At 41.9% G+C, this 21,798-nt stretch overlaps 1 protein-coding gene across 2 annotated transcripts in view; it reads right to left on the bottom strand.

Annotated features, from left to right (window-relative positions):
- USP32 (ubiquitin specific peptidase 32) overlaps positions 1–21,798 on the bottom strand; it is a 64,336-nt gene that overhangs the window by 11,730 nt on the left and 30,808 nt on the right. Inside the window, exons 6-19 of one of the 2 annotated variants that reach the window (XM_054287498.1) lie at positions 16,895–17,026; positions 15,353–15,460; positions 14,497–14,612; positions 13,804–13,866; positions 12,157–12,240; positions 9,804–9,865; positions 9,591–9,693; positions 8,122–8,314; positions 6,862–7,037; positions 6,018–6,158; positions 4,233–4,350; positions 1,443–1,597; positions 758–839; positions 195–269 (exon numbers count right to left, since the gene is read on the bottom strand). In XM_054287498.1, the coding sequence (XP_054143473.1) occupies positions 195–269; positions 758–839; positions 1,443–1,597; positions 4,233–4,350; positions 6,018–6,158; positions 6,862–7,037; positions 8,122–8,314; positions 9,591–9,693; positions 9,804–9,865; positions 12,157–12,240; positions 13,804–13,866; positions 14,497–14,612; positions 15,353–15,460; positions 16,895–17,026 (1,608 nt within the window). The remainder of the gene's footprint in view (positions 1–194; positions 270–757; positions 840–1,442; positions 1,598–4,232; positions 4,351–6,017; positions 6,159–6,861; positions 7,038–8,121; positions 8,315–9,590; positions 9,694–9,803; positions 9,866–12,156; positions 12,241–13,803; positions 13,867–14,496; positions 14,613–15,352; positions 15,461–16,894; positions 17,027–21,798) is intronic. The other variant, XM_054287499.1, reaches the window with a different exon arrangement.

Genomic DNA, 21,798 nt, shown 5'->3' with positions numbered 1-21,798 from the left:
CCTTGCTTTAACAAAATCCAAGGGAATAAACAAAAAATCCCACCCTCCCACGTTTCCAGCACTTAAGTTCATGCAAAGGCCAAGACTTCACTCAATGTTAACAGGACTTGTGTTTAAAAGGATTGTTTCAACATTTCAGTGTTTTTTGGGATTTTTCTTCTCATCATAATCCAGTGACTCTGTGAGAGACTCACCTTTGTGTCTGTCTATTTTGCTGCTGTTTGCTATAAAAGACATCTCTTCTGGCCAGCTCATGTCTTTGTTTCGAACTAGAAAAGGACATGAAAAGGGGCTTTTAAAAATTGTTACTTACTCCAGAGAGCTTACACAGCTGAAGAGGTTTAATTAAAATTTTCTAATATTTGGGATTAGAAATGTGCTTACTTCTACCTATTATTTTTGCTAGTTTTCATGTCAATGTTTCTAATCATTATTGGAACTCATTCTAACACTGGCATCCCTCCAACCACACCAGTCACATCTTTAGGAAGCAGCCTTGGGATTGCTTTTGCTCTTGAATTGCAAATTTTTCAGTGCTTATTCTTATTCTCAATAAAGATCCACCAGCTCTGAACAAATCAGTTCATGAGCCACCATTATTATTTTATGTTGTTGCAAACCAACAAAAGATCCAAATGTATTTCAAAACAGGGACAAAAATACATGTGAACTTTCCTAAATTAGCTTTGCCACCACCTCCCCACAGGTTCCTTCTGCAAACCTCTATTTTTAGAATAGTATATTATCCTTTTAATACCTTCTATTACTAAATGCTGCTCATCTTGGATTTTAAGGTATTCCAGTCTGTGATCTTCATCATCCAGCAAAGTGAGATAGTTCTTCAGGAGGAAAAAAACACATCATAGAATTAGAGTTGTACATGAACTGAGGATCCTCTGCATGAACTGAGGATCCTCTACGGGTCCTGAAAGGATCCTGTACACTCTGAGGATCCTCTACAGGACCTGAAAGGATCCTGTACACTCTGAGGATCCTCTACAGGTCCTGAAAGGATCCTGTACACTCTGAGGATCCTCTACAGGACCTGAAAGGATCCTGTACACTCTGAGGATCTTCCACATCTACTGAAAAGATCCTCTACACTCTGAGGATCCTCTCCATGTACTGAGAATCCTCTACACTCTCAGGATTCTACACATCTAATGAAAGGATCCTCTACACTCTGAGGATCCTCCACAGGAACTGAAAGGATCCTCTGCATGTACTGAAAGGATCCTCTACACTCTGAGGATCCTCTCCCCTCCAATGGGAATTAAATCACAAAACCCTCTGACAAACAAACAGCAAGAGCCTTTAACTGTAAAGGATTTTTATGGGTGCCCTCATTCCCCTGTGCATGTGCAGTTAGTAGATTCTGGAGAGGAATAAGAGCACATAAAATGAAAAACAAAGCACGGGGGCAGGCAGAGCAGCAGGGTTACCTCGCTGTTGTAGAGCCAGAGGCGCATGTCCTCCTCCTTGATGCGCAGCCGCTGCGACAGGTACTCGTGGATCTCCTTGATGGTCTGCATGCGGCTGAAGCAGCCAGTGTAAGCCAGAACCCTCTTCAGAGGGGCATTTGGGGAGGGCACATTGCCTGCATTCACAGTGGGACAGCAGGAAAACATTTCAAACACAACTGCATTTACCCACAGGTCACATCAACAACTGTACACTGAATGTACACTCTGCAAAAAGTGTTCTACACCTGTAGTGTTTAGCAGCTAGGTGTAAGAGTAGTTGTTACTGACCCCTTGGGACAACAAATTTGCTGTCACAAAGCAGGTAAAATACCTCCCTTCTTAGCAAAACCTATTAGAAAGTTGCTTCTCTGAGATTCTCATAGGAAATTTAAAAATTCAATGGTGTTTTACAAGTTTCCACAATTCTTTTTGTCTCTCAAAGACACAGTAGGAGAGGCAAAGAGAATTTTCAAAATAAAGGACTTCAAAATTTCATTAGGATTTCCTTTTTGAGAGAAGTAAAATATAAAGTACAAAAACCAGTTTGACTATTTTTGGGAGTAGCACAACTTTGCTTCAGCTCTTCTGTGGGGATGAATGCTGATCTGGGGACATGAAATCAGCCTGGCAGCTCAAAACAGAAACACACTTAATAACTAAATTTCTTAAAAACTCAATTCCTCAAAATATTCTGTGAAGACACCTGGGATTTCCACCAAAATTTCTCAACAAGTTCACACTTGCAACAACAGATTAATTGGTCGAGATTGTTGCTCTTTCTAATGGGAGCTCATCTTTAAATAAAAGATTTGCACTAGAGATGAGACCAACTTTAAAGAGGGGAATTTCTTTTGAGCTTTTTTTGTTTAAAATTCAGAAGTTCCCCATTCCTTACAAACATGACAAGCATTTTTATCCAGCCCAAACCAAACTGGGCAACTGCAATACTTAAGTAGCCTGAGAAGTGACACAATTCTATTTTCACTGTTAAAAGATTACAATAAAATAAAAAGTACAACATGAAAAGGTGCAGTATTATATTTATCACATGCAATTTGACAAGAGAGTAAATGATACCTTATAAATCAGCAAAGCATCAATCTGGCTTCAGTGTACCAAGCAAAGTACACAGTTTTTTTAAAAGAAAACAACATTTTCTGAGATTAGGGATCAGAGGATTAGTTGTAAGATTACAGCAAGAAAGCACATTTGAGAACTCCACAAGATTAATAACAGATTGGACAATCAAATTAGCGCAGTGCAAAGTAATTTCAAATCAAGATCAAATTTGGCACATGAGAAGATTCTGTTCATTGGAATTTGGGCATTTTAGGATGTCCAAACAAAGCAGTTTCCATTGGATTAGGTCAGGCAGGAAAGCTGAGTTTGGGCAGAGCAGTTTGTGCAGCACAGCTCGATGGCACAGGCAGGGCTGAGATCCTCCCAAAGCAGTGAAAAACTGAGCATCTGCACCAGGTTCTACCCACACCCTGACTCTGGCAAGGCTGAAGGATTGATTGACTTTTCAGCAGCCAGGTGAGCCCATTTTTGGACACTTTACTGTGGATGTCCAAATGTGAGTGCAGGGATTCCTTCCAGCCTCTGTGTGAGGCAAACTGGGAACTGGAGACAATTCCTGCAACACCTCAGCTGAAATGTGAAGCCACAACCTAAAGATTACACTTGTACAATCTTTTGGTGAGCATTACCAGCACAATTATGACAAATAGATTTTAGCTGGGTGTTTATGCTTTGTATGTAATTGTCTTTTTGAACTACACCAAACAATAGCCTTCATATTCCATTCATTTCATTGCTCTCTAAAGAGCATTAAATAATTTTGGGCATCAAAGCCCAGCTGCTCAAGTAACTCAGAAGCATTTGGCTGAGCATTAATTGAATTTATTGTGCCACTGCAATATCAGAGAGGCACAGAGGCACCTATTGCATGGCTACAGCAATCACTCCCAAAATGGGAATGCCCAGCTCTGGCTCTCTGATCAGTTCAGCTTCTGCAGTGCTCATTTCTCACCTTCAACTCATCCATAAACATGGGAATCAACAGATTTCCCTGCAAATACTCCCTGGAACCTTTTCCCTTGAGAAGAGGACAGGGGAGCCCTGGATGTTCCCTGGAGCCTTTTCCCTTGAGAAGAGGGCAGGGGAAAGCCCTGCAAGTGCTCCCTGGAGCCTTTTCCCTCGATGAGAGGGCAGGGAAAGCCCTGGAGCCTTTTCCCTCGAGGCAGGGCAGCCCTGGATGCTCCCTGCTGCCTTTTCCCTCGAGGAGAGGGCAGGGGAAAGCTCTGGAGCCTTTTCCCCCAAGGAGAGGGCAGGGAGAGCCCTGGAGCCTTTTCCTCCAAGGAGAGTGCAGGGAGAGCCCTGGAGCCTTTTCCCCCAAGGAGAGGGCAGGGGAAAGCTCTGGAGCCTTTTCCCCCAAGAAGAGGGCAGGGGAAAGCCCTGGAGCCTTTTCCCCCAAGGAGAGGGCAGGGAAAGCCCTGGAGCCTTTTCCCCCAAGGAGAGGGCAGGGAGAGCCCTGGAGCCTTTTCCCCCAAGGAGAGGGCAGGGAGAGCCCTGGACCCTCTTCCCTCGAGGGCAGCCCTGGATGCTCCCGAGCGCCGATGGTGCCGCAGGGCGATCGAGCTGGAGCACAAGCACAGCACAGGAAGCTCCTGGGCTGGCCTAGAAACTGCACAGGGGATGGTGGTTCTTGCTGCATTCTTAAGTTACCTCTGGGCAAATGCTGAGGGAACATTCTGAGGCTCATCATACCCATATTGACCCAGACGTTGGACTGCTGGGTGCGCGTGGCCGGCTGCTGCCGCAGGAACAGCAGGTACCGAGGGAACAGCTCCAGCTCTGGCACGTTGGTCTTGCTGTTCTTGATCACCTGCAGAACATGGGAGGAACATTGCAGAGACTCACCTTGCAAGTGTGGAGAGAATAGCAATAGCAACAGGAGTGATTCGTTCATTAAAAAGTGGTTAAATTATTAAAAAGCCAAACTCTTTAATGAGGAGACAAAAAATCCAAACTTCTCGTGGGGTTTTAGGCAAATATCCCCAGGAATGACAATTTCCTGATTCCTAAGCACTTTTTGGAGCTTATTAGCTGCAGGTTGTCAAAAGCAAACACCTTATTTAGTGCAGCATCACTCTCTGCACCACACCATGGAAAGAATATTTTTATAACTCCTGGAATATATGTGAATCCACAATGAACCTCATTAATTCCACTCAGTGTATAATACTTGCACATAAAAGTTTCACAGCTGTTGAAAGAACTGACAAATGCAGGATAAGACATTTGGTTTGAACTTTGTGAACCACAGCATTGACTTAAAGCCTTCATATTGTACAAACAGGCTGCAACCTCCTTTTGTTGCATTTTGCTGTCTTTACAGGAAAAGCTGAAATTACCCCAAAACAGATTTTGCAGCTTTTCAGCCACCATTTCTACGAAGATCTTGCCACTTAGATCTGTCCAAATACACAATCAGAAATGGAAGGAATGTTCAGTCTTTGTGTGACCACGTGAAGCAGAAGAGAGCAGCTCAAGCTGTGAGAAGGAAGGTACCACACTCAAGTGCCACAGTATTCAACTTCAGCTACAACAAAAACAATGGTGATGACATTTTCTGAGGAGAAAAAAAGCACATTGCTTTGTGTATAAAGTGATGTGGCCTTTTCTGGATCATGAAAGGTGTTTGTTTCCATGGAGAATGTGTGGGAGGAGGTAAGAAGCCAGTGATTTTTCCCTCTAAAATAATTGTCGGCACTAGAGCCAACAGACCAAATTGTCAAAAATATAGAGATAATCCTCTCCCATCTGTGACACTGAATGTTTGTGACATCAACCACCAAAAACCTATTGCTACCAGCACAAAAACCCCTTCATATCCATTTTTTAAGTGCATCTCCTACAAGGGACTACCTGACACAGAACAAAACAACCAGTCTGTGGAATAAATACGCTCAAGAGAAATTGAAGAAAAAGTTTCCAACATTTCCAAGAGAGCAGACTCCTGCAGCTCCAGCTCCCAGGTGTTCTTGAGCAGCCATTCTGGCAGAGGAGAGTCCTGGCCTCACCTATTGCCAAGCTGCTTTTGAGCTCTTCCCCAAACCCTGCACGTTGTGTTTGTGATGCTGAACCTGAAGCAGCAATTGTTGTTTTCCCCCCACTTGATGAAATTGTCAGAGAGAAGGAACAGGTTTTCAGAGCTGCAGGTGTCCCACTTTCCATTTTATAGCTTTTTAACTCTATCCCAGCCTTAAAGATGGGAGTTTTGATGCCAAGCCTTTTAACCTGAGCTCAGGGTTAGTTTTGTGCGCTTCAGCAAACAGAGCAGCTGAGCAGCACCTCTGCCCTGCTGCCTGAGCTCTGGGATTGTGCTGCAAGCTAAAACTCCTCCTAAACAGCACAACTTTCCATCCAGGACCAGCCTGGAGGCTGCTTTTCCCCAGTTTGCTCTGCCAGACACAGGATGAAGTGGGAGATGATTGCAGGAGGTTACCTCTGGACAAATCAAATCAAAAAGTGTCAAAAATCACAACTCACCGGCCTGGGCAAGGACAGGTTTGCTCCATACCAGTGGTAAAGTGCTCTCCACACTGGCTCTGGCACCATGACATAGTCCTTTCCTTCCACCAGCTGTGGGGATCTCTTCAGCCTTCCACCCTCCATGGTTAATGATGCAGCCTTTAAAAAAAAAGGGTTTTTGGTCACATCTCAAGGGAAGAAATGAGTACATGGCCACAGTGATTTTAGTTCATGAACACTGAACACTCTTTAATTATTAAAAGGCTTCTAAGTAACAATTAGCAGCTGCTATTCACACTGAGAGATGGTGGTTAAATGTAACAGTAATTAACGTTCAAGTCTCATTGTTTACTGGTTCTCTAAAAGCTTGTGCAGTATAAAATTCATGTCTTTTGCTCTTGTGTCACCTACTCCAACAATTCTGGACAGAGAAGTCCCAGCTCTGCTCAGCACTGATGCTGCTGCTGTGTTTCATGTTCTGTTTGCACCCATACTGCACAAACTGACAGCTCTGTTTTACTGTCTTGTTATACAGCAGCAGCAAATTCATATTTAGATGGAAATGCTGAAGTGTTTGATTATCAAAGTATTTTACATTTAATGCTGCAAGCTGCCTTTTCATAAATACCTTCCCAATTGTAAGAATGTTTTGAATGTTTCTTTTCTCACAAAACACAAGAGTAGCTGTAGAAGCAGAACACAAGTTTTCCCTCTTAAAATAAGAGTAAGAAACCTCAATTTTGCTGTGGGACAGAGCAGCATTGATCCAGAATTAAGCTGAAAAAACCCAACATAAAAAAGCAGTGATAAAAGAGAGCTAAAATGTGCTTTTCCTCTATTGCCATGCCTTGGGTGCCTTTACCTTGACTGGCTCCTGGGTCACCAGGGGCTGGTTATCAATAGCTCCTGGTTTCTGGGGGTTCAGCTGGAGCAGAGCATTCCCATTGGAGCCCAGGAAAGACTGGTTGTTGTTGTCTGAAGTGTTGTGCTGCCTTGCAAAGCTCACCTCAGAGCCTGGGCTGCCAGGGTACAGAGTATCTGAGCACAAAGCAGGAGAAGAAACAGAAATAATTAGAAATAATTCACTTGTGATCCCATAAACCACAAAGGAATGAGTTACATCCTTGTTTTAAAAAAGATCAAGTTTGCTGCCCTTCCTCCTGCAGTGAAACATGCAACTCTTCCACCTCCAGAGGGATAAATCTGCTATCTCTCAGAAAGGGATTTATGATTTTATATTGTATTTTATATATTTTACATCATGATTACACAAACACAGCTCTTTGCATGAGCAAATGTGGTGAGAATTTTGTTATCTGGATGTTTGGATATCAAACTCCTAAAAAACTCACATACAGAACTGAAGATAAATCCAATAATGCCTTGGTTTGTTTTTCCTTGAAAAGGCAAATGATTCTTATAGAAGCTGCTTTGGTCATGCAGAACTAAATGGAAATTTCAGTAAAAATAAAAATAAAAAGAAAGATCCTTTGTCTCTGTACCCTTTGTTTCCCCCAACCCCTATACCCAAAAACATCACAGTAATTTACCTAATTTCAACTGAAGTGATGATTTTAAAATGTCAGATGCAACCTTACAAGAAAAAAATCTCCAATTCTCACAAGAACTCCTTGAAAATCTGGACTAAAATCTGTTCTTTCACAAAGATGGCTCTTAGGATCTGCACAAACTCATTCACATTTAAATCACATGCCCTGTAAAAGTACAACTGTGCTTTTCCTCATGGTTGTTTGCTGTTTCTTCCCTTTTTGCAGAGAATAGGATCAACCAGCTTAAAACAACTTAATGTGAAAGTGGGGGGGAAAATCCACTGAGAAAATAAACCATAGGACAAAAAAATACCTTGAAAATAATTCTGGAAATGAATCCCAGCATAACAGATGAACTGCTGTTAAACAAGACTTTGTGTTTAGCCACCACAAACTAAAAAATCCTTAAAAAATCCTAAAAAAAATCCTTAAAAGTCCTAAAAAAATGCTAAAAAAATCCTAAACCCCCTGCAATGCAAGCTGTGCTATGTCTCTCCTGGAGGGGTCCATGCAGTGTGCAGTTTTCCCAAAAGCTGTTCTACATTAAACCTCCAAGGAAATAAGATGCTTACTGCTGCTGGTGGACTCTGAGGCTTCTGAGGCAGTGGAAATATTATCTGAAAACTTTTCTTCTGGAGCACTGAAGTCATTAAGACCTCCCATTTTGTCTTCTCCCTGTTCTGGGGTATTGGCTGCAGCAGCTACCAGGGGATTCTTACCTCCACTCAAGACAGATGAAGGCTCTATCACAACTGGGTTTGCATCCTAGAGGTGGGAAAAAACACAAAAGTTAATTAAGAGCCAAGATCAAAGATGTGTCAGTCAAAGCAGCCACCTAAAATTCACAGTTCTGTGACTGCTTCTGCACATCACAAGATTTGCTGATGGAAAAATGCTTTCTATATGTACAAATAAAAAAAAATCAGCAGAAAACAACTCCCAAAATTGTTAAAACAATCAAATAAACCATCCTGCACAGAGCCAGAATTCCAAAATTATCTTCCCTACCTAGATACATAAAAATATACCTGATTTTAAACAGCTGTAATTACAGACTGTAAATATTTGAAGACTTGAAGTTCATGTGGTTACATGAGACCAGCAAGCACAACAACAAAAACCACTTTTTCCCCTCAAACCTGCAGCATTTCACAGAAATTCTGATGGTTTTTGAGAAGGGCAGTGAGTAATGGCCTTGTGCCATTATGCAAAGGATTAGGGAGAAAATCCTGAGCACATCTGAGCACTCACACCAGGCTAAGGATCAAATTACCTGGCATTTCTGGCATCTCAACCCTCATTTGGCCAATTCATTGTGCACAAAGTATAATAGTCTTTACAAGGGTAGCTGATGCACACATTGCAGTTTTCTGAGTACTTTCAGCTATTTGTTTTTATAAAATAAATCAAGTACTTATTTGATTACTTATGAGTGCATAAAAACTCTTTTGAGAGGTTTATTTCACTTGTTTAGCCTGCAAATAATATTTACCTCCAATTACATTTTATTAAATATTTTGTACAATTCAGTGGTGCTTTAGCTTAAATATTCTAATTAAAGGTTATTAAAGAGCACCCTGTATCTAAAAAGTTTTAGTGGGACTTCTTTCATTGGGTATTAGGCTATTTTTTGTCATTGCCTCTTAAGCTAATTATAGCAATTTCCTCCTTTGTCCAGAAAATTCAGAGTGGATCTGTGGCCCAAGCCAAGTCAAACCCAAAGTGGGCAGCTTCATTATCAAATGGATCAGAAAATGTGAAATAAATGCTCCTGTGAGCATGGTTTTTATTCCAAAATAATCTTAAGATGCAGGAATGATGAAAGAGATGAGGATTTAATGAAATTACAGTGCAAAGCTCTCCACATAACAATGATTCAGCAGAACAATTATTTTCCACCAAGAGACAGGAGATGTTCAATTCTGAGCATTATTGCTTCAGCAGACATTTCCTCCACATTGTTTTTTCCATCAACACATTCAGAAAGATAAGAAATCACTTCTTCAGTATAGATTATTATTATTATTATTATTTTACTTACATATTTGACATATTCTTTCCACTGGTGCCACCAGGGCATGGCAATGAGAAACCAGTTGTGCCCTGGCTGGAGGCCATACCTGCTCTCCCTTTCCAACCAGCCTCTGCACAGAGAGAATGGGAATTTTTAGCACAAACAGGGAATTTCCAGATCTTTTGAAAATACCCAAAGGTGGATCTGAAAGGCATTTAAGCCTCTGAGCAAAGCACACACCTAATAATCTGTCCTTCCTCCTCTGGGGTGGCAGGTCGCAGGCCCAGAACGATGTGACACACCTGGAAAAAGAAAGAAATTCTTATTAACAGGGAAATAAAAGCAAATAAACAACTCAGATGAGACTTTTCCATAATTTTATAATGGAGCAAGATTTAATTTTACTTAAAATTGAATAAATCACTGATAAAAATGTCTTTTGAGCTGTGAGCTGCCCACCTTGTTAAGAGAAAGGCACCAAGAATGTGAAATGCCCCAAGACCAATGCCGAGGTGAAGAGAAAAGCAAAAGTTCTCATCATTTCAGGCTGTGCCAGATCCCAGGGCTGCAGTGGATCAGACACACAAATCAGGATGTCTGGGTGTGCTGGGGACAGGGAATGAGGAACTGGGACAGTGCAAGTGGTTGGGAGAGAACTAAAAGTTTAAAAGGAACTGAAAGGGAAGAAAGTGGGAATGAGAGGTTCTATATGGGATTGAAAGGGAAACAAGCACTGGAGAGGCTGAGGGAGAACTTCAGAGCAAGCAACCAACCCAAAGCACAGCCAGAACCACTCTGCAAAGTGCAGGGCATGCTCTGGATGTCTGGGGCTATTTTTCTTTCTCTTTTTTTAACTCAGTTTTGAACTGGACTCAAAGGAAAGGCCCCATCTCCTGGGCAGCTGGGAGGGGTTTCATTCCCAGTACAAACCAGTGTCAGATGGCTCCTATTTCACCCCTTCCCAGTAGAGCTGGGCAGGAGGAGAGGAGGGAAGGGCTCCTCAGGAGGCTGCCAGGGAGCAGGGGCAGCTCTCAACCCTCCCAGATGGTTTTGCTGCTCCCCCCATGATTTACAGCTTCTCCTCATGTCTCTTTTGAGGCTATCAATTTGTATCTCAGCTGGAGATTTCTAATCACTGCTAAGATGTCTTATTTAAATTTATATTACAGTGAGAGAGACCATTTCACATTCTGAATGAAACAAAGGCCATTAGCCAGGGGGTAGCAACAGATTTTCCAGCACACACAACACAGCTGGGCCTGGTGTTTCTTTTTAAATTTGTGTAGCTAAAATGAGATTCCTCAGATAAACCAAGCCCTCTGCAAACAACCCCATTTGTTGACAAGCTTTCCACTCAGAATATTTGGCTTTTCTGTATGCAGATGAGGCACATGACATCTCAAATAAATGCCCAGATAAATCAATGGCAGGCTCTGCCCTGTGCTTTACGGGATAAAGTTATCAAAAAAAAAAATTGAAATTAAAATCTAAAATGAAAACACAGCAGCTATGCCAAGAGAAAAAAAAACATTGTAAATGAGACTTCCAATGAGCAATGTGCAACATTGGTGATGTGTAATCAGCATTAGGACAGATTTATTACATCTTCATTCATTCTTTGTCAAGATTGCAGGGATATTTGTTAGTTCATCAATATTTAGTTATGAGGGGATGTTTGATGCCAGACAGGCCAAAAATAAAGACAGCCCTTCTGGAGAAGGTTGCAACTTCAGCAAACTTGGTGTAATTAGAGATAAAATGAATTTGAGGAACTTTCTGGTGTTATTCTTTCCAGCTGTGGTGTAGCTGGTGGCCTCAGGATACCCTCACTCAGTCACCCTGAAGCTCTTGGGAAAGTGTCATTCAAAATGCAATTTATAAATTAGTCACAGGCCAATTAGGATTATTATTATTATTATTATAATTCAAACTCCAAGTATCAACCTCAAAGGAAAACAGGTAAGGAACAAACTGCAGTGGATGAAAATGCTCTTTAGGGTTATTTTCTGCACAAAGTGAGCCAGCTAAAATATGGCTTTCAAGGATTTAGAGAAATCCAATTCAAGCTCAATTAAAACCCAATTCAGCACACACTTAATCCTCAGCTTCTGCAAGTGAGCAGTGATAGGATATCCCAGCTTTCCAGGCCTGCTTCATTAGGGAAGCAATGAGAGGCACCTTAGAGGGCCTTAACAGAAAATGGAAAGGGAAACTGGTTGTAAAATGAAAAAGGAAACTATTAGAGATTTTTCTCTCATTCCCTGGGTTACTTTCTTGGCAAAGGTTTGCCACAAAAATCATTTCAAACACAGCCTTTGTCTAATGGAAAACATAATTGCTGATGCACTCAAAATTTCATTTTCTGAGCAGTGCACCAGGTTCTGTAGAACAGATGAGGCTTTGGGCATTCCATGCACTGCAAGAACAACAACCAAAGAGAGAATCAGAGAGAATCATCTGCCAAGGCAGCCCAGAGCTGCAGAGCCACATCCCCTCCTGTGCACACAAATGCTGATGCTGCACTTCGTGGCCATGCAGAAAGCTCAGCAGTTAATTACTGTAAATTACAACCTTAGATTTCCCCTAAACACACCTGAAAAAGCAGATTTAAAAATTCATTGGCAAGAGCACTCTTCACACTCCATATCTGGTAGTCCTCCAGAGTGAGGTGTCCGAGCTGCAAGGGAGGAGAAGGAAAGGGAAGGGAAAACCATCAAAACATGAACCTGGTTCTGGTAAAATATTCATTACCTGTCTCATTCAGGGCAGGACAAAACCAGGGAATGATAAAAATTGGCCGTACCACTATTTAAATAAAATTTGATCCAGTAAAAGAAAACAATTCCAGTTCTAGCATAACACAGGCTGCCTAGAGGGCTGAGCAGCTCAGAGTGCAGATTTGTGTTGTTAGGTGAGCAGTGCCCTGTGTGGAATCTCTCCTCACTCCTCACTCCCACCCAGCGCCCATCCCTGCACCCCTCACACACCCACAGCCTCCTCTGAGGGGAGGAAAAACCAGTTTGGGTCACCCAGCCCCTGTGACCTCACCCAACAACACAAATCCCTGGAATTCCTCATCCCCTGCAGTCCCAGAGGTGCAGCGCTGCCCATGTCACAGGGGTCTCTGGTTCACTGCAGGGATCAGGCTGAGTTTTTATCTGGCACTGGAATTCAGAGCCAATTTTACAGCTCTGCCAGGTACTCTGCCTCTCCTTCCAGACCATTTTCTCCAGAGTTAACCCAGGTCAAAGCTAACACATGAAAAGAGGTTAAATAATTTATGTAATTACTGCACCATCAGCTCTTTCCAGCACTACACTGATGATGCCACTAAAAAAAATCCCCTGAAGATTGAAATCTTCTTTTTTAACCCTTTGTGGATTCAGGACTGCTGTACACTTGCTCATAAACTGCCCTTTCTTTCAAGAAGCCAAACAACAAAAACCTCAAAGGATGAAACAGAGAGAAGCCACAATTTCCACTGCCTCGGCAATTAAAGAATTACAATAAAGTATTTGCCCACCACTTTGTTGGAGTACAAGCAGGCAAGACAGACAACTATTCACACACATAATTAAGCATTTCTAGACATTCTTTATAGTTTTTAATAAATTATTTATCGTTTCCAGACACTCTTCCCAATTAGTGAAGCAAAGGATGAAATAATGGAAGCAACTTCAACAATATCTTTTGGTGGATATCTCCAAATCTCCTTTTTCCAGAGAGCAAGGAGGAGAATTACAGATAATTACAGATTTACACCCAGCTACATTTAAAGCACAATATAAACCACCAGGACTTTCTGCTGTGTCATGACAGATGCTTCCATAGGAGGATAATGTGACTTGACACAGCATAAAATATAAGAGAAACTTTGCACTCTCCCTCAAGATCAATTTTAACAGGAAACAAAGAACAGTTTCCCCAGAACAGAAGTCAAGCATCAGATTTAAAACTGGTGTTAGTTATGCACAGCAGAGCCTTGCAAACAGTGCAGGCTTCCAATTAATTTCACCTGATTATGCATTTTGGGTTTAGCTTCAAATATTAAAATGGCTTATAAAATTCAAACACATCCTTTCCTTCACAGAACAACCTGGTAAATTTTAATGGAAAACTGACATTTCTTGAAAAAGATTCTTTTATTGACACATCTCTGCTCTAAAGAAAGCACTTCCTTATAAATAAACTGAAGATGCTGGGGTATAAAAATGACAAGGGAAGAAGAGCAAATTCCTACCTTTGTGTTATCATGCACATGTAAAATATCTTCCACGATTTCAGACAAACCCATGTCCAACTCCTTCAACAAAAGGATTAGAAATCAGAGTTAAAGTCTCCCAGCAGGATGTGCTCAGAATAAAAATAAAACTGTAAGAGATGCTGGAAACTCTCAGTAATTCAAACCAAGGGCTCCCAGATAAAAAAATCTGTGCTTTTGTACCTTTCTTTATATAAAAGAACACACATTAAAGACAGACCACTGAGCTTTGGGCAGCTCAGAACACACATTTAACCAAACCTTGGGATTTGGGCAGGTCAGAACTCACATTTAACCCAACCTTGGGATTTGGAGAGGTCAGAACACACATTTAACCCAACCTTGGGATTTGGGCAGGTCAGAACTCACATTTAACCAAACCTTGGGATTTGGGCAGGTCAGAACTCACATTTAACCCAACCTTGGGATTTGGGCAGGTCAGAACTCACATTTAACCCAACCTTGGGATTTGGGCAGGTCAGAACACACATTCTAACCCAGCCTTGTCCTTGGGGCAGGTGACATCTCTGCAAGGCAAGGGACAGCCACGTGTCCCCCTCCCCAGCTGAGGGGAGCCTGTACCTCAGTGACCCCCACCCAAACAAGATGCACATTGCTCCTTGGGCAGGATGCCTCAGGAAACAGAAGGACACCAACCCCAGCACCACTCACAGGTATCTTGTCTGTCCTGTTGTCTTTCCAGACCTCTAAAAGTGCCACCACCATGTCCTTGAGCTCGGTGCGGGACAAGACCCCATCTCGGTCCACGTCAAACACCTTGAAGCAAACTGAGGAAAAGGGAAGGACTTTGCTGTCAGAACCATTCCACAACTCTTGTTTCTTTATTCCTTGCAGCCCCTGAGGCTGCAGAGCAGCTGCTACAGCTCTGAAGGGGGGATGCACGTGTGGAGGTGAGGAAATGGAGCAGCTGTTTCACAAACTCAAACCCAGCCCCCTGCAATGCTCTGCTCGCTGTGTTGGCTGAGGGGACCTAGCAGGGAACACATGAGCATCCAGAAATTTCCAGGGAATTGCAGCTTGGAAGTTGCAACAATGTGGTTTTGGAGAAGTAGGGAACAAAAAGTGTTTCAAAACACAGGAACCTTGCAGGGAGCCAGCTGGGACTGGGCAGTGAAAAGCCACAACATGCTATTTACCACAAGACAATCAAATAGGACATTTGTTTTCTATTATAGATAATGAGTAGCTAAGTGTTTGTACTTTCTATATTGAGATACACACTTCTGCCTCAGAATGCAGAACACTGAAAAAATAACTTCTGAAATGTAGTTTTCCCCAGTTAGATAATTTACATGGAACCACTGTAAAATACATGGAATTAGGTTTAATCACCCTTTATAAAAGGAAACCTTGATATTTAAAATTCCTCTGGTTTTTTTTACTTTTAAAGTCACTTTTCACAGACTTGTTCAGTGGGAAAAGAATCTCAAAAGGTGAAAACAGCTAAACCTCATTGTTCAAACTGAAAAACTGCTCCCAAATTAACAGTTAAATTTTGCATACTTACACTTCTGTCTCTCTGCCAAGGGTCCCCTGCAACATGCTGAGAGCCCACAGGAAATTTCTTTAAAATCTATGTGATTGTCTCGGTTTTCATCAAAAGCATTAAACAAACCTGCAAACCACAAAAGCATCTCCTGTTACTGCACCTGAGAGAGGCACCCTGCACCTCCACCAGGGGCTCATGGCCAAGGAGAGGGACAAACACTTGTCATTTACTCTCATTAAGTGTAATAAAGGCAATTAAGCACTACTAAGGCCATTTAAAGGTGAATTAGATGTCTCAGGGATGGCTGATCCAGCCAAGGGTGGGGAGGGAATCAAGAATTCTGAGCAGCTGCCTGCTCCTCACACCCTCCTTGTGACGAGTGATGGAGAGAACCTGTATGGGCAGCCCTTCCCACGTGCCTGGCAGAAATTCCTGTGGAAATCACTGAACAGAAATCCCTGTGGAAATCACTGAACAGAAATCCCTGTGGAAATCACTGAACAGAAATTCCTGTGGAAGTCACTGAACAGAAATTCCTGTGGAGATCACTGAACAGAAATTCCTGTGGAAGTCACTGAACAGAAATTCCTGTGGAAATCACTGAACTGCACTGCAAATTTGGCCCTGAGTTAAGAGTTGTAGCCACCAGCTTTCAAAGCATTTAAGAGTTCAAATCATTCAGCATTATTTATCCCATAAATTTTATTTTTTTTTTAGCAACAATGACTCCACAGAAGGCAAAGAATGAGCAGAAACCATTCAAGTTTCCCCACAGCAGCTGTGTAAGTTTAAATCACTAAGTAGATAAAAGACACTCAGAAAAAAAAGGATGTGGGGATACATCCCTACAGAACTGGACATAAATTCTGATTTTTTACCATTGCAGATTTCATTTACCATTTTACCATTGCATTTCCCCTTTGTTACTTACTGCTGCCACTTAAAGCCAACTTTTTGGTAATAATAAAATTGTCACTCCAGGACTGCAGAGCAGAACTGGAGTGCAAGTGGAATGCCCCTGGATGTCCCCATATCATGCAGCAAATGGCAATGGGACAGCTCCAGTTATTACCAGAGTGGCTTCAACAGGACAGACCAGTTTGGTTGTCAGTAGAAATAACAACCTGCAAATCTCCTGAATTAAATCTTCCTTAATTTACTTTTTAGGGAGGAGTGTTTCATTGGCTGCATGATACAACAGCTGACTTGCACACTGAGGTGTCATTTAATAGCTGAAACTCCCATTTGCCAGTTGAAAAAAGCTTGGTTTTCTGTCAGGCCCAGCAGTTTATTTTGTCTTTACAGAATCTTAAGAAATAATTTTAAGCAACTACAGGGCAACTTCTACATCAAATCTGCCATGTTTCCTACCAACTGATAACAATGCAACACCTCCTTCAGCATCCCAGATTTCCACTAAATAGAGATTTTCCCTCTTTCCCCCTTTTCCAGTGAAGTGATTCTGTCCTGGAACTGAAAGGGCATTTCAGAGCAGACACCCCCAAAGCCACCCCAGCTGTGAGGCAGCAGAGGCTGCTCCCTGCTCTCCCCTCCCCATACCTTCACTCAGGGATTGATGGATTGGGGGGGACACCAGGGGGGCAAAAGTCTCCAAATCGAAGCGTCCGGTCCGGGACTGAGCCTTCAGCAGCCAGTAGCGCTTCTCCAGGTCGATGATGTCGGATTCCTCCACTGCAGAACCAAATAAACAGAAATAAATATATCAAATAAATAGAAATAAATAAATAAATTACCTTCCTTGACCACAGAACCTTCTCGCCTATTCACCACCGAGGAGTTTACTGTCAATAACATCATCACACGTGTGTAGAAACACAGAAATTTTTCCCATTTTTCACCTATTTCTCTTTGGTGATTTGAGCAGGCAGCTTATGTGCAGTGGCTTCCTTTCCCAGGATATTCAATATTAAAATCCTCAAAAAAGATGTGAAGTAGCATTAAAAAAAAAAACAACTCAGATCTTTTATGGAAAAGAATTATGCAGTACTTGGCTGCCCTTAAATAAATCCTATTTGAAATTTCTAACTTTTTTATACAGTAATGAGGCAAAATTTTAATGTGGCATTTAAATGTTGTATCTCAGCATTATTTTTTTCCAAATATAAAATAGTTTGCTTCACTTTATTATTTATACTATAGAATTATTTATAATTATTTAATATACAGTAAACACTGGGGAATGGCCACACAAACCTACAATGCAGAGGAACTTAAAAGGCAATTTAAAAAGGGAAAAAACCCCAAACCCAAGAAATAAAACAAGGTGCAAAGATGGATAAAAATAGCCAGAGGAAGAACTTGTGTTTTCCTTCAAAACATTCTATACAAATGCTCTCTTTATGCTTTAGCCTTGAAATTAAATAAATATATAGATATAAAACAAGATTAAATTTCTGCCCAACAATACTTTTAACCTTTTTACATATGCAAGTGTGTCACAACAGTGCTTTAGGTCAGTGCCAATTAATTGGTTCTCAAATAGATCTGTAATGACAAAGCTGTCTATATTAAGAAGCACTACGTGTGATCTCATTCCCAGATGGTTCTGAGCCCTTAAATCCATGCCAGTTTTCTAATAGGTTTAACTTGAGCTATTTGGCCTGGTTTAGTCCGCAGAAACAATAATAATCCTGTAAGGCTTAAGACCTGAAAGGCTCCACCTAAAAAGTTGTGTCAAATTGAAATTTTATTGATTTCTTTGCCCGTTTCTGTCATTAGTGGCAGTAATTTACTTAAAATAGGAACTTAGGTAACCTGCAGTGAGTATGAAGGGGTTGGAAGTGCCCAGCAGGAGCATCATGTGATGCACCAAAACTTACACAAGCCTCAGCAGCACAAAGAGTGGAGAAATCTGAATAAAATACCTGGAGTTGGAGGAGTGGAAGGGTTTGCATTTCCCTGTAAGGTGTGACAAATGTCAGTGCCAAATGTCCCTTTCCTGAGTGCCTTCAGAGCAGGGGCAGAGGTGACAACCCCAGCCCTGCCTCCCCAGTCCCTCAGGGCATCACTGCCAGCTCCTGGGCATGCACACAGGCAGAGAGGAGCTGACCCAGGAGAAAAACTCATTTCCTTTCTCCTCTCCCTCCTTCCCGCAGGGACCGCCCCCTGATCTGTTACCGTGCCCTGGCTCCTGGCTGGGCTGCAATCACAGAGTAATTTGGGCTGGAAGGGGCCTTTAAAGGTCACCCCCAGCTCCTCCAGGGACACCTTCCACTGGATCAGGCTGCTCCATCCCACCTGGCCTGGGGTTTCCTGCATGAGGAATTCACCACCTCATCACAAAAACTTCCTCCCTCACATCTACTCTGAGTTCAAACTCATTTCCCCATGTCCCATCACCTACTGAAAGTCTGGCCTCAGTACATGAGGAAGCAACAATCCAGATTTATGAAGGAATATTATTCCACTAGAAATCAAGGAAGAGGAATAGAGGAATTATTTCTTGAAATATCAGAGATGTGAGGAGAATCCCAGGGCTCTTCCCCTCCCCAAACAATGGGAGAGGGGAGCTGGTGCTGCCATTTACGGGAATTCCATTTCCACGTTACTGCTCTCATTAGCAAACACAAAAGATTATTTATGTTCTCTTGTGCATGACCATGTAAATCACTTTGCTTCCTTTTAATCCACCTCTGTAAGTAGGAAGAATAACAAATGTGCGAGCTGCACTTCATTTTTCAAGTGATGCAACACTGAGAATATTCAAAAGCCAGCAGGAAGCTCCAATTGTCCACACTGAAGAGTAAATCTGCAGAAACCTCTCTCTGGCAGGTGCAATATTTACCTTTAGTAATTAAGAACTGCAAGAATGTTGTATTTTGCCAGAGAACCTCTCTCAAATACCTCCAGTAGAAGTTAAATTTTTTTTGCTTGTACTTCACAGATGTTTCTACAGTGGTAACTCCATTGTTTTGTTATTTCAGCTCAGAAAAGAAAGGTTATCAGAAAGCATCTTGTCTGTGTTTGTGTTCACATAAACTGACATCATGGTCACTTAAAGAGAGAGAATTTTCAAATATCACCTTTAACAGAACAGCTGATAAGTGTTAGCACAAGTGTTACATTTTTATTCCAGTCCAACTGCACTGACTTTCTGCACGAGCACTTTAGAAAGTAAAACCATGCAGTAAATAACATTCTTAGCACTGATTAGCCTTTCACAAATCAGGTTAGCCATGAGTAAAAATGTGACAAAAGACAATTTCTCATTCAGAGCTGTAACAAACTGCACCCAGTGCAGCATTCAGTGGGTAAAGGGAGCAGCAATTCTTGGATTGCAGCACAGGGAGGTTCAAATGCAGCTGAGCAGCAGCTGTTGCATAATTTGATTTCTCCAGACTAACTTTTCACATAATCTTGTAAATCAGTCTCAGGATATGCAGTGCACCATCTATTCCTCCATGAGGGCAAACTAAAAGAAGTCTCTGGCAGTTTATGATTATTCAGATAATCATATTTGTTACTGAAGTTCAGTGAAGCATGGGACAGGCACACCACACTCAATAGCCAAACACAGCAGTGTGCATGACAAAACACCACATTCCACTGAGGGTTGGTACAGATAAAAGATTTTATCTTTCCAAAGTAAATACTTTTTTCCCTAATGTCTGTTCATATCACATCAAACTGTAAACTGGGCTTTCATTCAGATTACTTAAAAGGATGTATTTTATATACACAATATAGGCCAAAACCTCAGGACACACAGGCTTTCTAGGCCAAGTAATTATTCATTTTGGTAATTAAATACATGAGATGATTATTTGAGGTCACATGGACATGATACACCTGAGAAATTTAAGCAGTTTACTACCACATGCTGATTTATGTCTCCCTCATCACTTGCCCATTAGAAATATGAAAAGCTTTCAGAACTCTAAAACTATGAATACTTTTTTTGTTCAATTCTCTAATAATTAGACCAATATAATCAGAGGGATAATAAGTAAACAACTGAAGCACAGTCCTCTTCTTGTAAAGGAAGAACAAATTAACATTTTCAATCAAAATATCATCTAAAACTTTAAAACTACTAAAAATGAGTTAATTTAGAACGTTGATCAACAGGCAGGTGCCTGGCAGTGATAAACACTAAACCCCCATGTTACATTTTAATGCCATTCCCACAAAATGCCCCTCTAAAATATTCCACAGATACCAAGCCATGAATAATCTCCTACCTTAGAAAACAAATTTAAAAGCATATTTTCATTCCAGCCACTGCTTATTACAATTCTTTATAGCACCACAATTCCCCAGGTATTGCAGCACATGAGAGAAGTTCAAGATTTACCCACCTATGGGTACAATCCTGTCTGGCTCACAGCAGCAGAGACATACCATATTCCCAACATTTTACCAGGCCTTGGGGTGCTCCAAAGTGACACCAAACACTGCTGCTCACTGCAAACTCTCCCTTGTGCCTTCCAAATTAACCCCCAGAACACTCTGGGACTGAGAGCTGCTTTGCAAGACACAAAATAGCCTGGAACTAAGAGGATAACAAGTGGCAAAATACAGATTAAGTGACACCAAGGTTTTTACTTATTGGCCTGGGCTGCTGTCAGACTTTCATCTCTGTGCTCTGGCTGATTAAAAACAAACTCACAGGGAAGGGGATGTTAAACCCTCAGCCAGGAGGGATCCCTGTGTGTCAGGTGTGGTCTCCCAGGTGCTCACAGAGCAGGATGAGGGGGAGCAGTGCCTCAGGGTGGGAGCAGGGAGGTGCCAGGAGCTCCTCTCCCAGCACAGAATGGAACCAGCCCTGCCAAGCAAATTCCACAGAGCCAAAACCTCCAGGATTGTTATCCAGTGCCTTCCCCACATGGCAGTTGTGGAGTGGGTGCCCACTGCAGAACATGGATTTAAATTTAACCCCCAGCCTTCCAATGCCCTGACTGCACTTTGCCTTCAGCCTCCCATCCCATCCTCCCCAGAGCTGACAATCCCAGCTTGCATTTTGTGCTGTTTCCAAAAGTTCCTCTCCCATTTCAGCCACCCTGCCTGCTCACCCAGAACTGCTCTCTTTTTTATTAAATAGTGATAAATGCATATTCTAAAATAGAATTGTTTGTACTGATTGCAGTCAGAACTGCCCTGGGTGGGTGAGAGCTCTCAGAAAGAAAAGGTGAATTTTTCTGACAACACGGGAATCTCCTCCATTCAAAGGGGAATTTGGATGTTATTTAATCAGAACTCAGTGACACAAGGACTGGGTGACAAAAAGGTACAAATTAAACATTCTGTCAGTTCAAAACCAGCAACCTGATGAACAGAATTACTTTCTCCATGGAAAAGGGTTGGAAACTTGAGTGTCTAAGCCCACTGCATGACACTGAGTCACACCAAAATGACACATAAAAAAGGCACCCAGCACCTATACTGCAGCAGAAAAAGCATTTCCAGCTAAATGAAGGAAATCAGTGAGGTGTCCCCTGAGTCAG

This window comes from Melozone crissalis, unplaced genomic scaffold, assembly GCF_028551555.1.
Source record: "Melozone crissalis strain CALT ecotype California unplaced genomic scaffold, PUWL_Pcris_2 ptg000057l_1, whole genome shotgun sequence".
NCBI lineage: Eukaryota > Metazoa > Chordata > Aves > Passeriformes > Passerellidae > Melozone > Melozone crissalis.
The sequence above is the reverse complement of the archived record's forward strand: the minus strand, read 5'-3'. Positions and strand labels throughout refer to the sequence as shown.